This window comes from Leptosomus discolor, chromosome Z (assembly GCF_034619465.1).
Source record: "Leptosomus discolor isolate bLepDis1 chromosome Z, bLepDis1.hap2, whole genome shotgun sequence".
Classification (NCBI taxonomy): domain Eukaryota; kingdom Metazoa; phylum Chordata; class Aves; order Leptosomiformes; family Leptosomidae; genus Leptosomus; species Leptosomus discolor.
The window spans coordinates 81,070,736-81,090,310 of record NC_141419.1 but is presented as its reverse complement, the minus strand read 5'-3'; the positions used below and the strand labels follow the sequence as shown (position 1 = coordinate 81,090,310).

General features: G+C 40.4%; 1 protein-coding gene across 1 annotated transcript in view; it reads right to left on the bottom strand.

Moving 5' to 3' along the window:
* ADAMTS12 (ADAM metallopeptidase with thrombospondin type 1 motif 12) overlaps positions 1-19,575 on the bottom strand; it is a 165,090-nt gene that overhangs the window by 27,863 nt on the left and 117,652 nt on the right. Inside the window, exons 15-17 of the mRNA XM_086479490.1 lie at positions 13,359-13,603; positions 11,847-11,988; positions 2,865-2,991 (exon numbers count right to left, since the gene is read on the bottom strand). Coding sequence (XP_086335616.1) covers positions 2,865-2,991; positions 11,847-11,988; positions 13,359-13,603 — 514 coding nt within the window. The remainder of the gene's footprint in view (positions 1-2,864; positions 2,992-11,846; positions 11,989-13,358; positions 13,604-19,575) is intronic.

Below are 19,575 nucleotides of genomic sequence, written 5' to 3'. Positions count from 1 at the left end.
AAGCAGGAGATCCCATGTACTTGTAAAAGAGACTATCATTACTCTGCTCAAGTTGATAGTCAGGTTAAATAGGCTTCAGGCAACTTCCTTTACAGGGGAGAGCAAAACTTTTATTTGCAATGCTGTAAGTAGTTAAAATCTCAGTCTTTTTATTGAAGTAGTATCTATTGATTTTTATCATAACAGCTATGGAGCTAAATACCCGCGTACCAGAGAAACATACAACTGGAAACCATATTCTGTAACGTAATGTGGAAAACCCCATGCATTTATGCTACAGTCTCGTTGCACTCCTACTAAGCAGTGCTACTCAAGTTTTACGTGAGCGGTTGTATGACATTTTAACCCTCAACTGTTCAGACATCTTTATTTTGTTGTGAGTCCACATGTGACATACATGAATTGAGGTATTTTAAATATTTTATTTGTTTTGCTCCAGATTCTTTCAGTAGAAAGCATGGGAAAAATAAATGGAGACCAAATCAACTAACAAAGAAGAATGTTAAGGCCTGGACTTCTCAGAAGCCTGTCATTTAAATGGTTTATAATTAACTTCCTGAAATGAAATAATGAGATAAGATCTAGATTGTGAGAGTCACAAACATTATCATAATGCTATTCTTTGCCTGTAGCTACTGTTTAATAAATTATCTAATTCTGATTTAGTGGTCTAGTAGCTAGTTTCATGGCAGCACATCTTCCATCAGTGGGATTTAGGAGACCGAAGGAGGGAGGGTTATGCAAAAGAACATCTGTCTTGTTTTAGATAGGATATTCTTATAAAGAAAATGGTTCACTGTTGGGAAGCATGAGATCATCTAACAGTTTCAGTCCTGTGGCTGCAGCACTAACCAAAGGTCCCCTGCAGTGTTGTGTTTAATGGCACTGTCCTCAACTCTTGCACAGAATTTAGCCAGCTCTCAACAGAACACTTGGTCTTCGGCAGCTTCACATGAGCTCTCAGTTATACCGTATCATGCCGTATGGGACAGTCACACCTTCCTCCAACATTCAGATTTTCTTTAGAAACAATAAATGAACAAACTGCACTAAGTGCTGTCTTGCATTTCAGATGAAGACAAACTGGATTACATCTGTCTGAATTATGCCATGGAAAGCAAATACCAACTAAATTCCATGCTGGGACTACAGTCTGAAACAAAGAGCAGATCTACAAAATGAAGGGCTTGGGAAGGATGGCTAGGAATTCATTCTTCACTGCCATCTCTTCCAACAGAAGAACTCAGGGCCATCAATGAAAAAAGGCTGTGACAGCCAGGTTCAAAACAGGTGCAGTGGTGCTTCATACAGTAGGCATTAAAGCTGTGGAACTTCTTGCAGAGGAAGTTGTATATAAGTTTTACAAGGTTGCAGAAGGAAGCTGGACAAGTACTTGGAAGAGAGGTCCATTGGAAGTTACTGATTAGACAAGCTGTAAAAGCCTGTGGAAATGCCTTGAATTAAAGCCAGTCGGGAGCTGGAGGAATATTAGAAAGAGATATAATTTATGCTTGCCTTGTCTTTGCCCTTTCTTAGGCATGGAGGCCCTGCTGGGAGCCAGAACAGGGACTTCAGTAGACCCTTGGTCAAACTACTACAGTCCCTCTTCTGTTATTAAGAGAAAAATAAATACAAATGTGACTCTGCAACTAAATACATATGGGTTTCCAGCACTGCATTTTGTCAGTATTTTGCTATCCTCAGAAGGATAACTAGTGCTTTCCTCTGCAGTGCAGAATGAGCTTGAGAAGCATCACTCATGTTGGCAGCACATGAGAGCTTTTCTGCCTGGCCTGCAGAAAAGCTTCATTCACACATCACACAATTCTACAATCTGCCCAGCAAGGGACAAATTCTGCTCCCTCACTTTCAAAAGCAGATCTGAATAATGCAGTCACTTAGAACAAATGGGATAAATTCAGCTAATCTGGAACTTCGGAATAAATGGCATAGTTTATATGTGCTATAAATAAAAAACACCCTCATGTATGCAAGTAGCCTCAGCTCTTAACTAGTCAACTAGTTAATAAGTTTGATCTACTGCCAATAGATTTCCCAGCAATCTACAAAGAATTATGAAAAGCTGGTAGTTTATGCTTTTAACAGCCATTCACAGAGGCTGTAAGTGTAAAGATATGATTCCCAGAGGAGGCATCATACACTGTTGCAAAGATACTTTAAAACAACTAATAAAACCAACAGCCATGCAGAATTTTTTACATTAAAGCTTCATGAAACTCACTGCTGGTAAACGTAACTCAATACGCTTTACGGGAACCACTGTAATACTTTCATTTGATTCTGACTTAACTAGAATTACTAGGGGAAGACTAGTATACCATTGTGGACAGCATGGCAAGCAACTTCCAAAGACAATGAAAGATAAACGCAGGATGTCCCAGTACCTTGAGCATGAACTAAAACCAATATCGATCCCTTCCAAAGGAGTACCAAAAAATACTGAAAAACTGCACCAAAAGGCTTAAAAAAAATCCTCTCTGCATGTTAGTTTTTGGAACACACAGTAATACATTATCACTTGAACTAAGACAGGAATAGGATTTTTAAAATAAATACGAATGTATAGGGTTTTCAGGCACACCTGTACCTAAACTGAACAAAAAGAGCAGCTATACAGATGAGAGAGCAATTGCCATTCTGCACAGACTGCTCAGTAACTTGCACTGGAATCCTCTTAGGGCAGCTCACTCCTAATTTGTCCATTACTGGGTTTCTGCCACCTTGGTCTGAAATGCTTGGGAGCTCTCATCATGGCAGGCCATAGATGCCACGCTACCTGGTATTAGAACCAACACTTGCCTTTGAAGACGGTGCATTACCAGAGCCCTCCCAGTACCCATTACCTGGGCGGACAGTCCTTTTCGTAGCATTTCTTTTGTCGCCCGTTTGGCTGTGTTGCTGGGTCACAGAAGGAGTTTTTGATTGCTCCGCTTCCCTTCCGCATGCAGTGGGCAATCTGGCGCCGCACCCCTGTGAGAGAAATACACAAAAAAAATTAACAGTGATCCATGTAGGCTGGGTGTCCTGGTTTGGCTGGTACAGAATCACAGCCCAGCCATGCTGGGCAGGCTGTTAGCAGTTTCAAGTCAGCCAGGGCAGCTGACCTGAGTTAGCTACAGGGGTAGCCTGTACCATCATGTCATGGTCATTGTAAAGGGAGAAGGATGGCTGAGGAAGGAGGGCTCATGTGGGATTCCTGCTGGGGTCCCTCCTGCTCCTCCTCTGGCTTCTTCCTGCTCTGGATGGCTGCTCTTCTGTCGATTGTGACTGCTGCATATTCATTTGGCTGAGTACAACTTTGCATATACTTTTGTTGGTATTCGTGCTATTTCATTAAACCTGTTTTCATTTCTACCCATGGGTCTGCTCTCCTTTTCTGCATTCCCCTTCCTGGCTGGTGAGGGGTTGTTGGGTGATAGAGCAACTGTCACAGTTTAGCCCCAGGTAGGGGTTAAATGTAGGCACTGGGGATGAGCTGTAGAAATCCTCTGGCATGGGGAGTACACACAGGTTGTATTCCACATCCCAGAATACAGTAACAGCATGAAAGTCAGTTCTGCTGAAAGTCCGGGTTAAATCAGGTATGAGCATCCTTTATTCAAGCTGAAAAGGTGTTAAGCAGAGCTCTTTTAGATCAGATAGTTCAAGCAACACATTAGAAAGCACTTTCCTTAATCTCAATTTAGTTGTCAGTCTCAAAAAGGGCTCCTGCAGGCCCTGAAGCAGGTTTAAAGGGCTATGAATGGTTCGTGGATTACTCACATATAAAAGGCAACTCACCAGCATCAGACTATTCACAACAAGGGTATTTTTGCTGATCTTTTCTTTGTACTTCTGGGAAGGCTGTTTAAGCAGAACACAAACTTGAGTGTAGAAGCAAAACCATAAGCCTGTGACTCTTAATGCTCAATTCTACTTTCAAGAAGTTTTGGTGCATATCTTGACTGAAAATGATGATGCCACAACATGAGGGAGAAAGTCTTCTGTTTTCTAAATAACTAACACACAGCACTCAACATAAGAGGCAAAGCACAGTAACGATGAGAGATGCAGAGACTTCCCATACATACAATTTGGGTTATTTCCTAACAGTTCCACTTATGAAAACTCCCATGTATTTAACAGAAAGAAACAGGAACCAAAATATTGCATTATCCTGGTGAGAATCTAAAGAAAGCCAGTTTCCAGGGGCCTGCCTTCCACACGGTTTTGCAAAAATTTGAAGTAGGTTCTATGCAGCAAATCCAGCGTAAAAATAAAAAAAAAAAAATTACAATATCACAGTTTAACAGGTTGTAGCTAGACTGATATAAAAGTATTAAAATAGTGGCATTATAGATATATAACAAGGTTTCTTCAGTTTATTAACTCTTGTTAAGTCAATGGTGCTATTAATTCACAGCAACTAATATGCAGATGGTAGGTCACTGTATCTCTGTGATTTTTATCCTTCTCCTGGGAAGCAAAGATCCTATGTTACTATGGTGTCAGGGACAAGTGTCAGGCTATTTTGCAAAATGTTTAGGAATCAAGCTTTTCCTTGCTTCACACCTCCTAATAAACAGTGTGGGAAACTATCTGGAAGGTAAAAACAGTAATCCATAGATAATATTTGGGAAATACGAAAATATTCCTCTATACAATAATGTTCCCATATCTGGCAATTAAAAAGTATTTCCTAAAATGTCTTGCTAGCATTACAGTTATCTTGCTTTAAGTTATTTCACAGCATCCAAACTTTTTTTTCCTCTCCAAAATTTAACAATCTACTTATAAAAATAGATACAGAAAAAACTGAATACCAACTTTAATACTAGGAAATCCAAAGCTAGCAACAGAGGTTAACTTTTGGTGGGAGAACTGAGCACGGACTGCATGTGTGAAGGGGAGGTTGCAGTCAGATATTACTGAAAAAGGCCTCCACAACACAAGGGTATTAAAAACTTTCTATGCATATTTGGGTCATTCCATAGACGCAGATGGAAACCTGCACCTCAGTTTTACAGCACCTTAAGACATTAGGTCTGTGACACTGTGAGGAAATGCTATAGCTTTTAGAGTACTTTCAGCCTTGTGACTGAGACACGTAAGACAATTACTGACAACAGCACAGGACTTAATGACTGAGTCCACTCCAGTCATACATGACGGTTGATTTGATTTGCTACAAGGATTAGTTTCACCTAGAAGGGAGGATTAACGGACTGCAGCCTTGTGCTCCTGTTAATACCCTTCGCTGAAGCATTCAAGCTCCAGGGTACATGAGGTGAAAGTAGCTGCATGATTCTGCAATGTGGCTGGATGTGGCTCTCTCCTGTCCCTCAGGGACTTCAAGCAGCAGAGATTTCACTGAGAACTCCCAGGGAGCAGTGCTCTAGTTTATGCTATGAAAAATGTAATAAATAGTTAGTAATCTTCCTGCCAGTTGTAAACAAAACAGTTCACAGAAATATGTTTCTGTCCCTTTCAAAATCATGATATGTTGCTGTTACAAATGCAAATAAGAGAACTCTTTGGCTCTGATAAATTTTTTAGTGTCATTTTGGTTGCTATAATTCCCTTTAAAACCACTATAAACCTTTGCAGAAGTTTTGTTTTGAGGCTGTACATTCATGTATAACATCAGCTGATCGCTGGCACCAATAAACTGATTTATTCACACAAATAATTTTTATTACGGAAGTTATGTGAACTCCCGCTGTAGTTTCAAAATCTGGAAAGTTCTGGGATGGATGTATATATTTGAAGAAGCCACAAATGCATAGTTTTTTTTATTATGACTGTGTATAGTTCAGTTACAAAGTTGGAAGGAATCCTATATGCCTATATTGATGCACACTTATATATGTAGGTATACCTATAAGGACATAAACACAGTTATTTTTTTCAGCTGAGAAAGCTGAACTAGAAAATATTGCAAAAGGAGAAAACTAGTCACGTCATACTGACCCTGTCACATAACTTAAATGTGTAACACCCTATTTAAGTCACAGATGAAAAGTTCTAAATATCCTTAAAAACTCAGTTAAAGTGGAAACCTAAACACTATTTCTATAGGGCTCTGAGAGGGTAGCTGTTTTCCTCCCTTCACATCTTCTACTCCTCTCTGACGTCAGTGCTAACTAATCCATTCTGACAACTGTTTTGCATGCACAATGATGCTGTCTGTATTCATCAGGACATAGTCTCTGTGGTCATAATCCCACTGCAAAGGTCTTGCTTTTTCCTCTGCAGTGGGAACATCCCATTCCTGTCTGCGCATCTCAGCATTCAGTGTACCATAGCCCTTCCCACACCCATATTTCTTTACACAGAGGTGCACCATCTCAGCTCTGTGAAAAAAACCCTACAAATATTTCTGGGGGAAAAAAAAAAAAAAAAGAGAGAGAGAGAAACCAAGAATGAAAAGAGTCAGATCAAAGAATGGTTTTGATTTCACTAATTCTGTTCAGAGATTACTTCTGCCTCTCTGTGCCACTTCATTCCTAATGCAGGGCTTTTTAGATAGGAGGTTGAACCACTCAGCTCCTGAGTTCTCACTTCATTTGCAAAAAAGAAGCCATTTTAAAATCATTTGGGCGTGGAAGGTTTTCAAAACAGATTAGAAATCTGTTGGCTGCATAGCCCTCAGTTTGGGCAAAATCAAGGCTGAGAACAGAAATGAAGGTTGGGGCAACCCCAAGCACAGATACAGGCTGGGGGATGAGTTGATTGAGAGCAGCCCTGCCCAGAAGGACTTGGGGGTGTTGGTGGATGAAAAACTGGACATGAGCTGGCAATGTGCGCTCACAGCCCAGAAAGCCAACTGTACCCTGGGCTGCATCAAACAAAGCATGGCCAGCAGGCGGAAGGAGGTGATTCTCCCCCTCTACTCTGCTCTGGTGGGACCCCATCTGCAGTGCTGTGTCCAGATCTGGGGCCCCCAGCACGAGAAAGATATGGACCTGCTCGAGCGGGTCCAGAGGAGGCCATGAAGATGACCAGGGGGTGCAAACACCTCCCCTATGAGGACAGGCTGAGAGAGTTGGGGTTGTTCAGCCTGGAGAAGAGACGGCTCTGGGGAGACCTTATAGCGGCCTCCCAGTGCTTAGAGGGGGCTACAGGGAAGGTGGGGAGGGACTCCTCATCAGAGAGTGCAGTGACCGGACAAGGGTAACTATTTCAAACTGAAAGAAGGCAGATTTAGCTTAGACGTTAGGAAGAAATTCTTCACTGTGAGGGTGGTGAGACAACAGGTTGCCCAGAGAAGCTGTGGCTGCCCCTCCCTGGCAGTGTTCAAGGCCAGGCTGGATGGGGCTTTGAGCAACTTGGTCTGGTGGAAGGTGTCCCTGCCATGGCAGGGGGGTTGGAACTGGATGATCTTTAAGTTCCCTTCCAACCCAACCCATTCTATGATTCTACGACCAGAAGCAAACATACAAAACGTGTATGCAAAAGAGTATAATTGATTATAAAACTAATTTGAATTGTCACAGTTGCACATCAAATCACATACTCTGCAAGGAGGTAACTTTGGTATTTGAATGAACAGATTATACTCAGTGCATGCCCAAGTTATGTACCCAATACAAGAGCCAACCTTTACATTCTTGGTGTTATAAAACTTAGACCCATAATAGCGAAGGAAAATACAGTGACCTTTGTTTTCTAAAATCAGTGCTGCAAGTTTAGTAGTACATTTCAGCTCAGGAACACCTGGAGGTAATTTTGCAAAGTAGCCTTGATAACAGTTGTGAAGGATTTAGAGGGCACATAACAATTAACCCCCAAACAAATCTTACAGTTAAGTCCTTCTGCAAGGCTTTGGAAATTTGCCAATTATTGATGTTATCTATGGAGAAGTAACTTGTTGAGGTTGCCTAATATTCTCCCTTAGTTGCAGCTGTGCTTTGCTTCTTGTTATGTTCAATGCCACTTAAAGCTAGTTCTAAGAAACATGATTAAAGTCTTTAGACAAGGATGAAGGATTTATACTTGTAATTTCTAATTCACCATTATTTAAAGAAAGAATAATGGGTAGTTGGTCTAGAAAAAAACCTCAGTGATGCACTTAAATTAATCTTCCTATTAAAAAGCTTAAGGGCTTTACATGCTGTCTTGACAGCAGGCTCTGGAGGGACAGGCTCTCGGCCAGAAGTTGCAGCAGTTTGCAGGACACTGTCCGGTGTGCACACATTCTGACTGCAATGCAATTCCTTTCTGCATAAAGCAAATGGCAGGCAGAGAGTCAAACTGCCCCACAGAGCAGACAGAGCAAGGCTTATGATTTTTACTATAAATCATCACCTTCAGCATTTGTTTGCTGTGTAATGTATTGCAATGTAATTACTGAACTATCTTCTACATTGCAAATGGGTATCAGGTATTGCAATGTTTTACCCTTTTCCCTGCACGCAGTACTAGGTATGTTTGCTACAGAAAACATTGACTTTTTCAGATAGTATTTTTTTCCTGTTAAATGCTGTTACTGTAGAATGGCCAGACCCACTCTTTGAGACTACAAAAGACAGGGGCACATGAAGGAAATGAAGGAAAACATGAGCACATTTGCATCTTCTCTTTCTCAGTTGCAATGAAGCTGGGGAAGGACAGGGGTCAGGGCATGGCGTGGTCGTACCTTGAGGCCAAGAATCTTTTGGAAAGTATCTTTGAGGAGCTGCCCTTAGTTAATTTTGAGAAAGGACAGATTCACTCTACAAAGACATTAGTATCATTGGGCCTTTTCCAGGAGCATTTTGCTCGGGTAAGGAGATGTATCATAAGGCTAAAACTATATGTTTTCTCTTAAGACACATAAGACTTTCCTGCGTCAGCCAATTCCCATGCCTGCAGCCCTATTTGTCACTCCCTAAATCAGGCTCACTCACTTGGCTCCAGAAAGCATGTGTTTGCATTGTCCTGATCTTAGTGGCTACAAAAGGACAAAGTGCCCTTGGATTTACTGCTACCATACATGCAACTTTTCTTATCTCCTTGACTCCCACTGTAGGCTTGTCTTCAGTAAGACTTGTCAGGCAGCACACCAATAACAGAAGATGATCTTGCCTACTTCAATGCACTTTATCTTACAAACCTTTCAAAACTCTTCAGGTGCCTGAGATTTGGCACAACAGGTCTGTTACTGCCAAGAGCAATAAATTCTGAATCTAAACGGAGTGTATGTTCAGATAAAATCAACCTCATCATTCCAAGCCAGAAGGAAGTTCTGTGCAAGTCAGAGAAGGGTGTTGTTTAATCCAGCAACGTTGGGAACATTCAGTTCTGCCTTTATTCTGCCTCCTGGTCCTGAACTGAACTAAGGGGGATCAAACCGAAATAATGCATAACAAAGTAAGACTTTCCGGTTCTAGGTCAACAGTCACTACCATGTCCATATTCCCTGCTAAAAGTAGCAAGACTTTAGAGTTTCCAAATTTCCATAATGATGGACAGCTATCATTTTCCAAATACACCTTCCCTGCTGCTATGCCCCTTTTTTTAACGCAACAAAGCTCCAGGTGTTTTTGCTGATGGCTTTGTACTCTGATAATCCAGGCATAAACCAGTGTGGTACTACTGCATCAGTGTGCTGCTTAGAATGGCCAGCTTGCTCAGACTCAGTGCCAAGCTAATACAACAGAACAGCTAGTCCACATTCAGATAGCCCAGAGCACAACCAGATTGAGCATGAGGTACCTGCAGAAAACTGCAGACAGACTGTAATACCAGAGCTCTCCTGGTTCAAGCCGTGCACTGAAGCTCTGTGCCAGGGCTTCCCTTTTTTCTGGGCAGGGAGTAAGCGACAATACCCTGACTGCATCATATGTTAGCAGATTACATCCTCCTTTACACCTGTTCAGTTACTTTTACAAGTAAATGTATGCATCTAAGAGAGAAGAGAGAAAAGGGTCTATTAATTTATCCTGTCCCTGAAGGAATGCAGAGATCTGGGAAGGTTTCTGTGCCCTGTTTGAACTCTGATGCACCTCTTGGTTCCCCTGCAAACTCATGTCAATAAGTACACAATCTTGCCTGAAACATATCATTTCTACTTAGGCAAAGCAAAAGACTATGAGCTCAAGAAATATTTATTAGGAGCCCAAAGACAGTAAGCAGGGGAAGCCACTTATTAAATAAAAACTGAAAAAAACCCTATATCCTGCAGTCCTCTATTTAAGCAACCCATGTGGCAGTTAGAAATCAAAGCCAAGTCACACAGTTCTTTAGCCAGAAGGTAGTACACAGGGTTATAATTTACTTAGTGAGAAATAGTTCTGGGAAAAGTGCATCTGCTACTAAAAAAACCCAAGACATAACACTTCCCCCACCCCTTTTTGTTATCATGCCAGTTGATACATTAAACACTGTTCACAACTAGGTATCAGAACTAAAACATACAGCATGCGATTAAGCAAAACACCTGTTTTGGATATCTGTTTAAAGAAAATGCTTTTGTTTTTTGACTGCTAACATGAAAGCATGTGGCACTTTGTGCTGAGTCTCTTCTCAAAAAAAAAAACCAACCCCAAACAAACCACACAAATATTTGCACAAACATATATATATATATATGTATAAACATCTCTCTATATACCCATTATATATACACATTTTTTTTTATAACATAGAAATGTTATTGGGATGGGTTAATTTACACTATTCTTCTAAAATTCTTCTTTTAATTTTCTCTAAAATCAAGGCCATACAATACCCTTTGTTCAAACCACTGAAAATGCATTGTTTTAGCGTCTTCCCTGACAGGAAATATTAAAAAATTATTACTCCTGTAATCATCACTGCTTCTCGACTCCCAACTGGATTTGTTACAACATCTGTTTTTCTTTTCCTTTCCTTCTGGAATGTAGTTAAAGAAAGCAATAGTTATCAAACAATACCCTAGCATTAGAAAGAGAAAAGGCTTATTTCATGTTATTTGTCCAGCGGCTGTAACATTGATCTTCTACTGTTCTGTACACAGAACAAGGCTCCAGGACTCTTCAGTCCACTGAAACTCAGGAACTAATTCAGATGGAAGGCTGCATCTCTTCCTCCCAAGTGAAGACTTCCTTTCACACACAACATTTTTCTCATCTTTTAAAAATAATTCCCACAAAGGATGGATAAAAACCTTTACTTTTGTAAAGAAAACTTCAGTCTTTTTATCATTATCATTGGTTTACTCAAAGCATTAACTTCATCTCATTGATCTGTTAACTATATCAACTAATTTCCTGCTAGCATTTCCTGTGTGTTACCAAAGGCAAACTTCTAGACCTGTTGTTAGATCCTACTTCATAGTCATCATTCTGCTTGTCTGGTTTAACACGCTGCACAGAACTACAATAATAACAACAGCTGTTCCCAAGCCATTGTACTGACAGCGGCAAAGACTTAAAAGTTCTCAAGGCTGACTTAAATAAAGTAATTACTGAGAAGTGCACAAAAAGCATTGTTGCTTATCAAGGCAGGACAGAAATGAAGAATATTTTTTCTAGTTAACATATTGGAAAGACTCAGTAGGGAAACAAAAGTAGGTCAGAAACGAGTACTGCTGGAAAGTAGGGTTACTGTGAACAATATTGACAAATTATGAGGAAAGAAAACTGTACTTTTTCATTTTGGCTCACAGAGGTTGAGAATTTCAGGGCAGGTATTACAGAAGCCTATTTGCCTTAAATGAATTAATAACATTTTAAAGCCAAAATACATTATTGTAACTATGTGATCTGATCTCCCACCAAATGCAATTTAAAGAACCTTACTTCTTTAAGGACACTATGTGGATAACTTAGAGATTTGCCAGTAACAAAGATAAACAGTAACAGAAAAAGGAAGTGAGGAATTACCTCTTCCACAGGTAACACTGCAGGCTGTCCAGTCTCCATACTGCCAAAAATACTCTGGCTCTCCAATTTCATTCTCATGGCTTTCTTCTTTACGTACAGTATATTCATACTTGATTCCAGGGTTAGTTTCTTGAAAAAGTAGCTGAAAAAAGAGTGTGGTTTATTTAATTACTTAAGATTTTAATAATCTACTGGCCCAAAGCTTTCAAAGCATGAAGACAGAAGAATCAGCAAGGTTTAAAGCAGCCCATTTTGGAGCCTACTGTCAGTTCGGAAAAGCAGACTGGCAAAACTTCCATTTGTGTGCCTACAGTGGTATACATATATCTTTCTAAGACACAGTTGTTTGCCAGGCACTTCTGCAAGGACAGGTCAGCATAACTGGTATCCTATTGACTGTAAGAAAAGATAATGCGAAGTCCATCCAAGGCACTGCCAAATGTGCTGCTGATTAAGAGCTATTGCCTACCACCATTATAAATTATAATTTCCCTACCCTTCTGAAATAGATGTTACAAAACAACTAGTAGGTAAAAAAATTACAGACTTTATTCAGTTATTATTTTTTAGTGTTTCTGGATTAAGAAGGAAAATTCCAATTGAGAAGAGCCACTCAAGAAATTTACTGTTTGGCTGATGAGAGGGAGAAAAGAAAAACATCATCAAGGGATAAAAGACTTCAGCAATGACCTTCTAGTCATCCTGCTAATTGTTTCCTTGACCTTGTTACTGACAGTGAAGATTGATCACCCATTAGATCTGCCTGTCACCAGACGTTCAAAGTGTGAAAGTGGCTCCCATCACACCCCTAATACTTCTTTTAATTGCATGGTGGATACACAGGCAAACAAGCCAGGAAAGGTAAATTCAGAGAACACAGGGGAAATTTAAAACTCTTTTTGCAGAATTAACAGAACTGGTTACATTTAAGTCAGAACTGATAAAGCAACGGAAAAGAAACAAAAGGGAGTAACCTCAATGGATACTAAATGGACCTATTTCACTTACTATAAGCTATTAATCCATCTATCTAATGCTCTGTTTTCTTGCTCAGTGTAAGCTGTCACTGCTGTCAGCCTTCCCTAGCTCTCACTGTTCACAGCTTGACATCAGCTCCCTTTTCGTGATGAACAGTTACTTTTCATCTGGGTCTAGTTCACACCACGGCCACATACTGTTCTAACTAGCCATAAGAGACAATGAAGTTTGGACAAAGGACTGACCAACTACAGGTGGGAGGATCGCTGTCCTAGTGGTAGCACTGGATTATACCAGCCTTTAATAATCATCAGACAATGGTACTAGACATCTGTTTTCAGGCAGGACGAACAACCCTCTCAAGCAAGGTGTTTAATTTCTCTCCAAAACAGTTCAACTGCTTTTTGCAAGACAGCATGCTAATAGAGTGGTTTATACACAAATATACCTGTTTTTCCAGCCTCGGTTTCAGAGCCCCAGCACATTCTGCTGCCTTCCAAACCCAGCAGGTTTTGCTAGTGATATCCTATTTACCTGAATCCATATTGATTCATTAGTGGGTCCTGGAGCAGTCAGATTTTCTAGGTCCCCTCTTCTGTCATACTGAAATGTCGTGCCTGCCACTTTGTATTCACCATTCCACTGGATGATAAAGCCTCCATTCAGGTAGTATTTTTCTGGGTCTTTGCTTCGCACAGCAAGGAAATTTCCTGCTTCTGCAACTTCCATGACTTTGATTCCTCTCGCACCTTTCGGAATTAGCCCAATATCAACGTATCCTAAGAAACAAGAAAGGTTCATCATGATGAACAACAAAAATGTCATTGCATTTTACTTATGTGTAAGATCATTAAAATATCAGCTTTGCTTGAAAATATACACAAATGTGCTATCACAAAGCTTGTATTTCAGTTAGTTAATAGTGTCACTTTCCAAACCAGGTTTTCCAGTATCAGTTGGGGAATACAAATGCACATTGTGTTTAGGCAATGACAGTGGCATTTAGAAGGGATATAGAGGTAAATGATTTTCTGAGCTGCACCAGGAGAAATCTACTCCACAGATGAGCATCAACTTCTCTATAACCATACCCAAGGGCTCTGGCATACTGTATGTGAGTAATCTGGAGAAATGCCAGGGAGTCCCAGCAAGTTAAGAGTCTGTTGCAGGAAAGGTCTTTTCAATTATCATCTGCCACTAACATACAGGTACATAACATAATTCCATGTGCCTTCTCTTAAGTCATTTAACTTCTCCGTGACTATTTCCCATAGATAACCTTGCCACAAAAAAACCTGAACGTTATTCAAATGCCTCAAATTACTATGATCAGTTGATTTTTATAAACTACTTATTTTCATAGGGAAGTTCAACAGCTCTTCATGTATAAAGTTATCTGTAAAAAGTTATTTTTGGTATGTGTGTTACGAATGAACCCAGAGCATCTATTACAGAATTTTGTTTGCATGGCAGGCAATATATGACATCAGGCTCTGTGCTTCTCACCTTGCAGGGAACTGCTATTGCTGCTGAACTGTAAAAACAGGAAGTTCACATAGAAATCTGAACACAAAGACAGCTTTCTTGCTCTTGCTTCTGGCTGGGCTTTAGAAATTGGATGGATGACAGCTCTGCAATCAGGTGCCCTGGGAGTGTGAGCTGCAGTTTGTGCTGGTTTACTTCAAGATTGGAACATACATAGTTCCCCAGTTCTCATCACACACTGCTGAGGTCATAAATTAAATTCTGAGACCCACATCCTGTTCACCTTTCTTGTAAAATAAGCTTATCACCTTTGATTACACATGCACATGAGTGAGATAGCATGCCCAGTGTGGTTTAAGCGATCTTCAGTATGAATGCTCTTCACCTACCAGAAGTACTTGTATGCTGCACAACAACCTGTCGTCTTAAGTGCCCCAAAGGCTTTAACAGCTGAATTTTCTTTGCAGCTCTTTTGTACGGTGATAATATTGGTTTTAATATCATATGTTGCTTATGGTACAAAAAAGGCCCTTCAGGCCCCTCTAATTACATTAATAATAAAAATTGATTTTTTTCCAGTGGTTAATGTTCCAGAGGGTGAGTTTTCTGGATGTCACCTTTTGCAAGTTTCCCAGAGTGCCTGTGGAAATCCAAACTTTTCAGTCTTTTGTAAGTGAAGGGGATAACAAAATCTGCAAGATTACTGAATAACTTCTATCATAGGAAACCAGCATTCTAGGTCTATTATAAGTAACCAAGTTCTAATGATTCTCCTGAATGTCATATTCACGCAGTGCACAGGAGATGTGATACAAACACTATGTGTGATCGTGTAACTAAAGATTTGATTAGAAGGCGTACTCACAAGTGGCCAAATTAACACAGCATAGAAAATCTTAATTGTGTCATGTCCTGACAGCTTGGCTTTGCAACATCGGTGTCGTTTTCCAGTAGGCTTTTTTCAGATGTAATTAGAATAATATTTGCACAAAACACGAAGTATAGAAACAATAAAACATAATTTTCTTTCTGTTATAACATAAAAATCTGTATCCTTTCAAGTTTTTGCATAATTATTTTTGTCTGAATCACCTGTTGTTGCTCACAAACCTGATTTTAAATGTATTGCAACTGTCTGATGATAGATATTACCATTTTGTCAATGTGTCACATTCCCTTCTTCCTGGCCCTCCCTTTTTTGACTAGCTAAATTACCTCCTGATTTCCCAGAACCTCACACTAATTCCCAATGATTCTTATCTGCTTTTGAAAGCAACACTAATCAGCAGCAAGCAACATAATAATTTTTTTGTTTAAAAATGACGTGGATGGTGTTTATATAATTGTTCCTGATTATACGGTTTCATCTGATAAGGATCTAGAGATCTGAGATGCAATAACAGCTAAAATGTCAGCCGTCTAATCTACATGCTGTGCACATTAAACCCTGGAGCATCCATATTGTAGGTGCTACCACACACCTGTGAAATGGCAACTCTCAGATGCTATTAATCTTTCCCTTTTTAATTAAAATTAAATCTATATACTCCTAACACGGACGAGAGTACAACATGAATAAATTCATACAGCCCTTGTTGTGGACACTGCTCTACAAGGACTGAAGAGCCTGTTTATCTTTTCCTATTGCTGTGAGAAAGGAGTAATTTCACTCAGGTGGTTAGCATGGTATTGCAGATCAGATCACAATCAGATTCAGCTATTTCTCCGTATCACAACAGCTCCCATCCTGCTTTCCAGTTTGTTGTACCTGTGAGCTTCTCTCTTAAATATACAGGTTTCTGAAGCACAATTTTCCTCTAAGCCAGGCTCTAGACACTACCACAAGAACATTACACAGAAAAGAGCACAGGCTCGTGGTGGCATATCAGGTTTGCAAGTCAAGGTATGGTTGTGTACAGCCTTCTCATGGAATAGAGGGAGCACTGCAGTGTGTCATGGTAATGGGAAAAAAAATTATAGTCTAGAGACAGTCTCCTAAGTGAGGATCCAGGAGACCTTCCAGTCTCTTGGATCAGTATTTGCACCATGGCTATGTCCAGACTCCATCTTGGGGTGAGGTTCTGGCATGTACCAGATCTCTATCTGCACTTTGGCTGCATGAAAAAGGAAACAGGGGTAGCAGTGAGACCACAGCACATGTCAATTCAGTCCCTGTCAGAAGCTGGTCAGGAGATAACAGGGCCAGGATAAACCTCCAGGTTGGTGCGAGTACAGCCACAGCTTCCTTGTTTGCCCATCACTTTGACAAAATTCATCCCTTCACAAGAGTGACATGTACCTAATCTCACCTTCTGACTGGCACTGTACAATAGCTCCACCCCTGTTCAATCCCTCATTTCCTAATTTTCGTAAATTTAAATGCATTGTCCCCTTCCTACTGGAAGTTGTAAAATTCATTTCACCCTACACACACAAAAGGGTGAAAACAGGACAATTACCCATCCTTCTGAACACCACTTGTTTCCTAGACACTCCTCCTTTCCAGGCAGATCCCTTTATCTGATCCTCAGAACCTCACTCCCCCTTTTTGCTATCCATTTACTCCATACTCCCTGCATTTGCCACAGTCCTAACCCCCTGTGCTTTGTGCCTCAGTCTTTTTCCTACCCCGATGCTTCTTCTATCCAGCAGTGCAATTTATTCTCCTTCCAAACAAGTCTGCACACCTTGCAAACACTTTGCTTTAGACAGTAACACTCCTTTGCAGTCATCACAACAACATAAGAACGAGGATTCTGACTTTTAAATACTCTACCTCAAAATAAAAGCAGACTTCTTCTACCTTAACAACAGGACAGCTTGTGGGTTCTTGGCCTAGGCCTAGGCCATGCTTTTCAATGTCCTGCTTATGTTGCAACTTTTCTGCCATAAATGTTCAGCTGAAGCAAATGATTTTCAAAGGAACCTCCTGAAAACCATGTGCAGACCAGGTACTTGCTAATATTAGTGTCAACAGCTGAGACCATTTGTGCACATCAGACCTCTCATTTATTTTTCGTCAGGGAACTCTAATGCCATTCCTGCAGCTGTGTAGGGAGCCCCACGACCGCTAGTCCCCTTTTGCATCCACAGGAAAGACAAAGAATTTTAAAGAAAATCCAAGTAATAATACAGATTTAAAAACTCTTCTTTCTGAATGTGAGGCAGTAAGACTTCAGGTAAAACTGATCACCCTGCCCTGCAGTGAAAGGCTGAATTACTAAAACTCTTTCCTAGCACTTCATTAGTCTGACCTGGCAACTTAGTCAGCTTGCAGACAGAATATACACTGCTGCAGGAGCTGACCCAAGAAATGCCCTGCTGGACTCAGGTTCTGAATAAAACTTTAAATCAAAATGTATTAGCTTTGATTTTGTATTTCTCTATGCCATGAAACATAGAAAAAACTCTTCCAATCCTCCTTGCCAGTGACAGGCAGCATGCTTTGGTCCAGTTTTGTCCCCTACACTGAATTTATGACCCTGAAGTTCTAGGATTCTATGAAGTCTTTATGTTCACATAAACTGTCCAGCAGCCACTCTGACATAGATCTGTACTGCAAGACCAAACACCACAGTACCTGTCAGAGACAAAAAGAAGCCAGATACTGTGAACAAAACCATTTTCCTATTGTCAGTTTAGCACCTGTCAACATCAGCGAGATCCACATGTTGTCTGACAAGCTGAAGAGCCCACCCACCTCTGCCTTTCCTGACACTTTTCCTTATTTTGTCTGCAATGAAGTCAACGTCTGTAGAACGGAAAGAATATAAAGAATCAATCAATTATTTACCGAATCTAAAGAAAGCAATTAAATAATTTTACTTAAAACTCAGTATCCCTCAGCAGTATCTGTTAGTGAGTCTTACTAAATCTTGGGGCAAGGAAAAACTAAGTGAAGATAAAACACAAAATTAATTTAAATAAAATAAGAGGCACTTGTCCTCCTGTGTGTTACAGTACTGCACCTTTTTAGTAAAACTGTTATTTGAAAACAAACTTCACATCATCCGCAGCCTTGTAAAACCCACATACATTCAAAGGCAGCATGAATTTTAGTGTGGCAGAAGTAAAAGATCAAAAGCTGGAGGATTACTGTAGTATTTGAGCAGAAGGAGCTCTAGATTTTCCTTTGTAAGTCACACACATACACAACCTGCACTGCTGCATGGTTGCAGGCATCTTCACAGTTCACCTGTGGGATACAGAGCAGAGGAAAGCAAATCCAAGTACACAGTACAGAAAAAAACCCTGAAATATTAAAAGTGCTTTTATCCTAAAATTTGGGTAGTCTTATCAAACCAGCTGTAAATTACTTGTACAGATCATATTTCTGCAAATCAGAATAATTTTATTTAAAAACTCCACAAACCCAAAAGCCAGCCAAAGCCACAGCCTCACCACAGTTTCTCCCTCCTCACTAGCACAGTACCAATTACTGCTCTTGAGACTTCTCACCTCTGAACCAGCCTCTTTCTTCAGCCACAGACCTTACTCTAAGCACACTCGTCAGCACCCTGTCTTCTCATCTCTCCCCCTCCTGTCCTGGTTTCCCATTCAAAGCTGTTCATCCTGGCTGTCTCTTCCATCTCCAGCTCGCTGCCGAGGTTCCCATTCAAATTTAGTCTCCCACTCCCTCTTCTAGACTCTCTGGCTCCCATTCATTCCACACAAGGCAACCTAAAGCCTGAATGTCTCACCACTGTCAGTGAAAAAAGGCTGAGTCCTCCAAGTACTGATTCAGACCACCTTAACCCTGCAGGAAGTTACTTTTCTCCTCTTTCTAGCCAGAGGCATCCCACAGAAAAATTTAGAGCAACCAGAGGTTCAAAGTGCTGCATGGGGAAGAGGTGGCACATGGTCACCACCAAATGGTATCAGATTTATGACACTTAGAAATGAATCCCCAAACCACTCACTTCAGCATTTTCTTGGTCCTTTACACCATCCAGAGATTCGGTCCAGATTTTCCAAGGTGGTAAATTACATTCATTTTGTAAATGCACTTGCTATTTTGGGTTTTATCATTATCTGGGTAACTTGTGTAGGGCCTCTTAAGTCTCTTACATATTTTTTATTAGACAAGGTGAACTTAAAAAGCACAGACCACAGATCTTTTCTGGTAGAAGCATGATTCACTGTGAAACTTCCATTTACAATTTCCTATGCAGATTGATCACTCAGTTTGCCATGAGAATTGCTTAATCCTTTCTATGTAGAGAAATGACTTCACCAACTGAACAGTTTAAAAGAAGAACCCATTTTA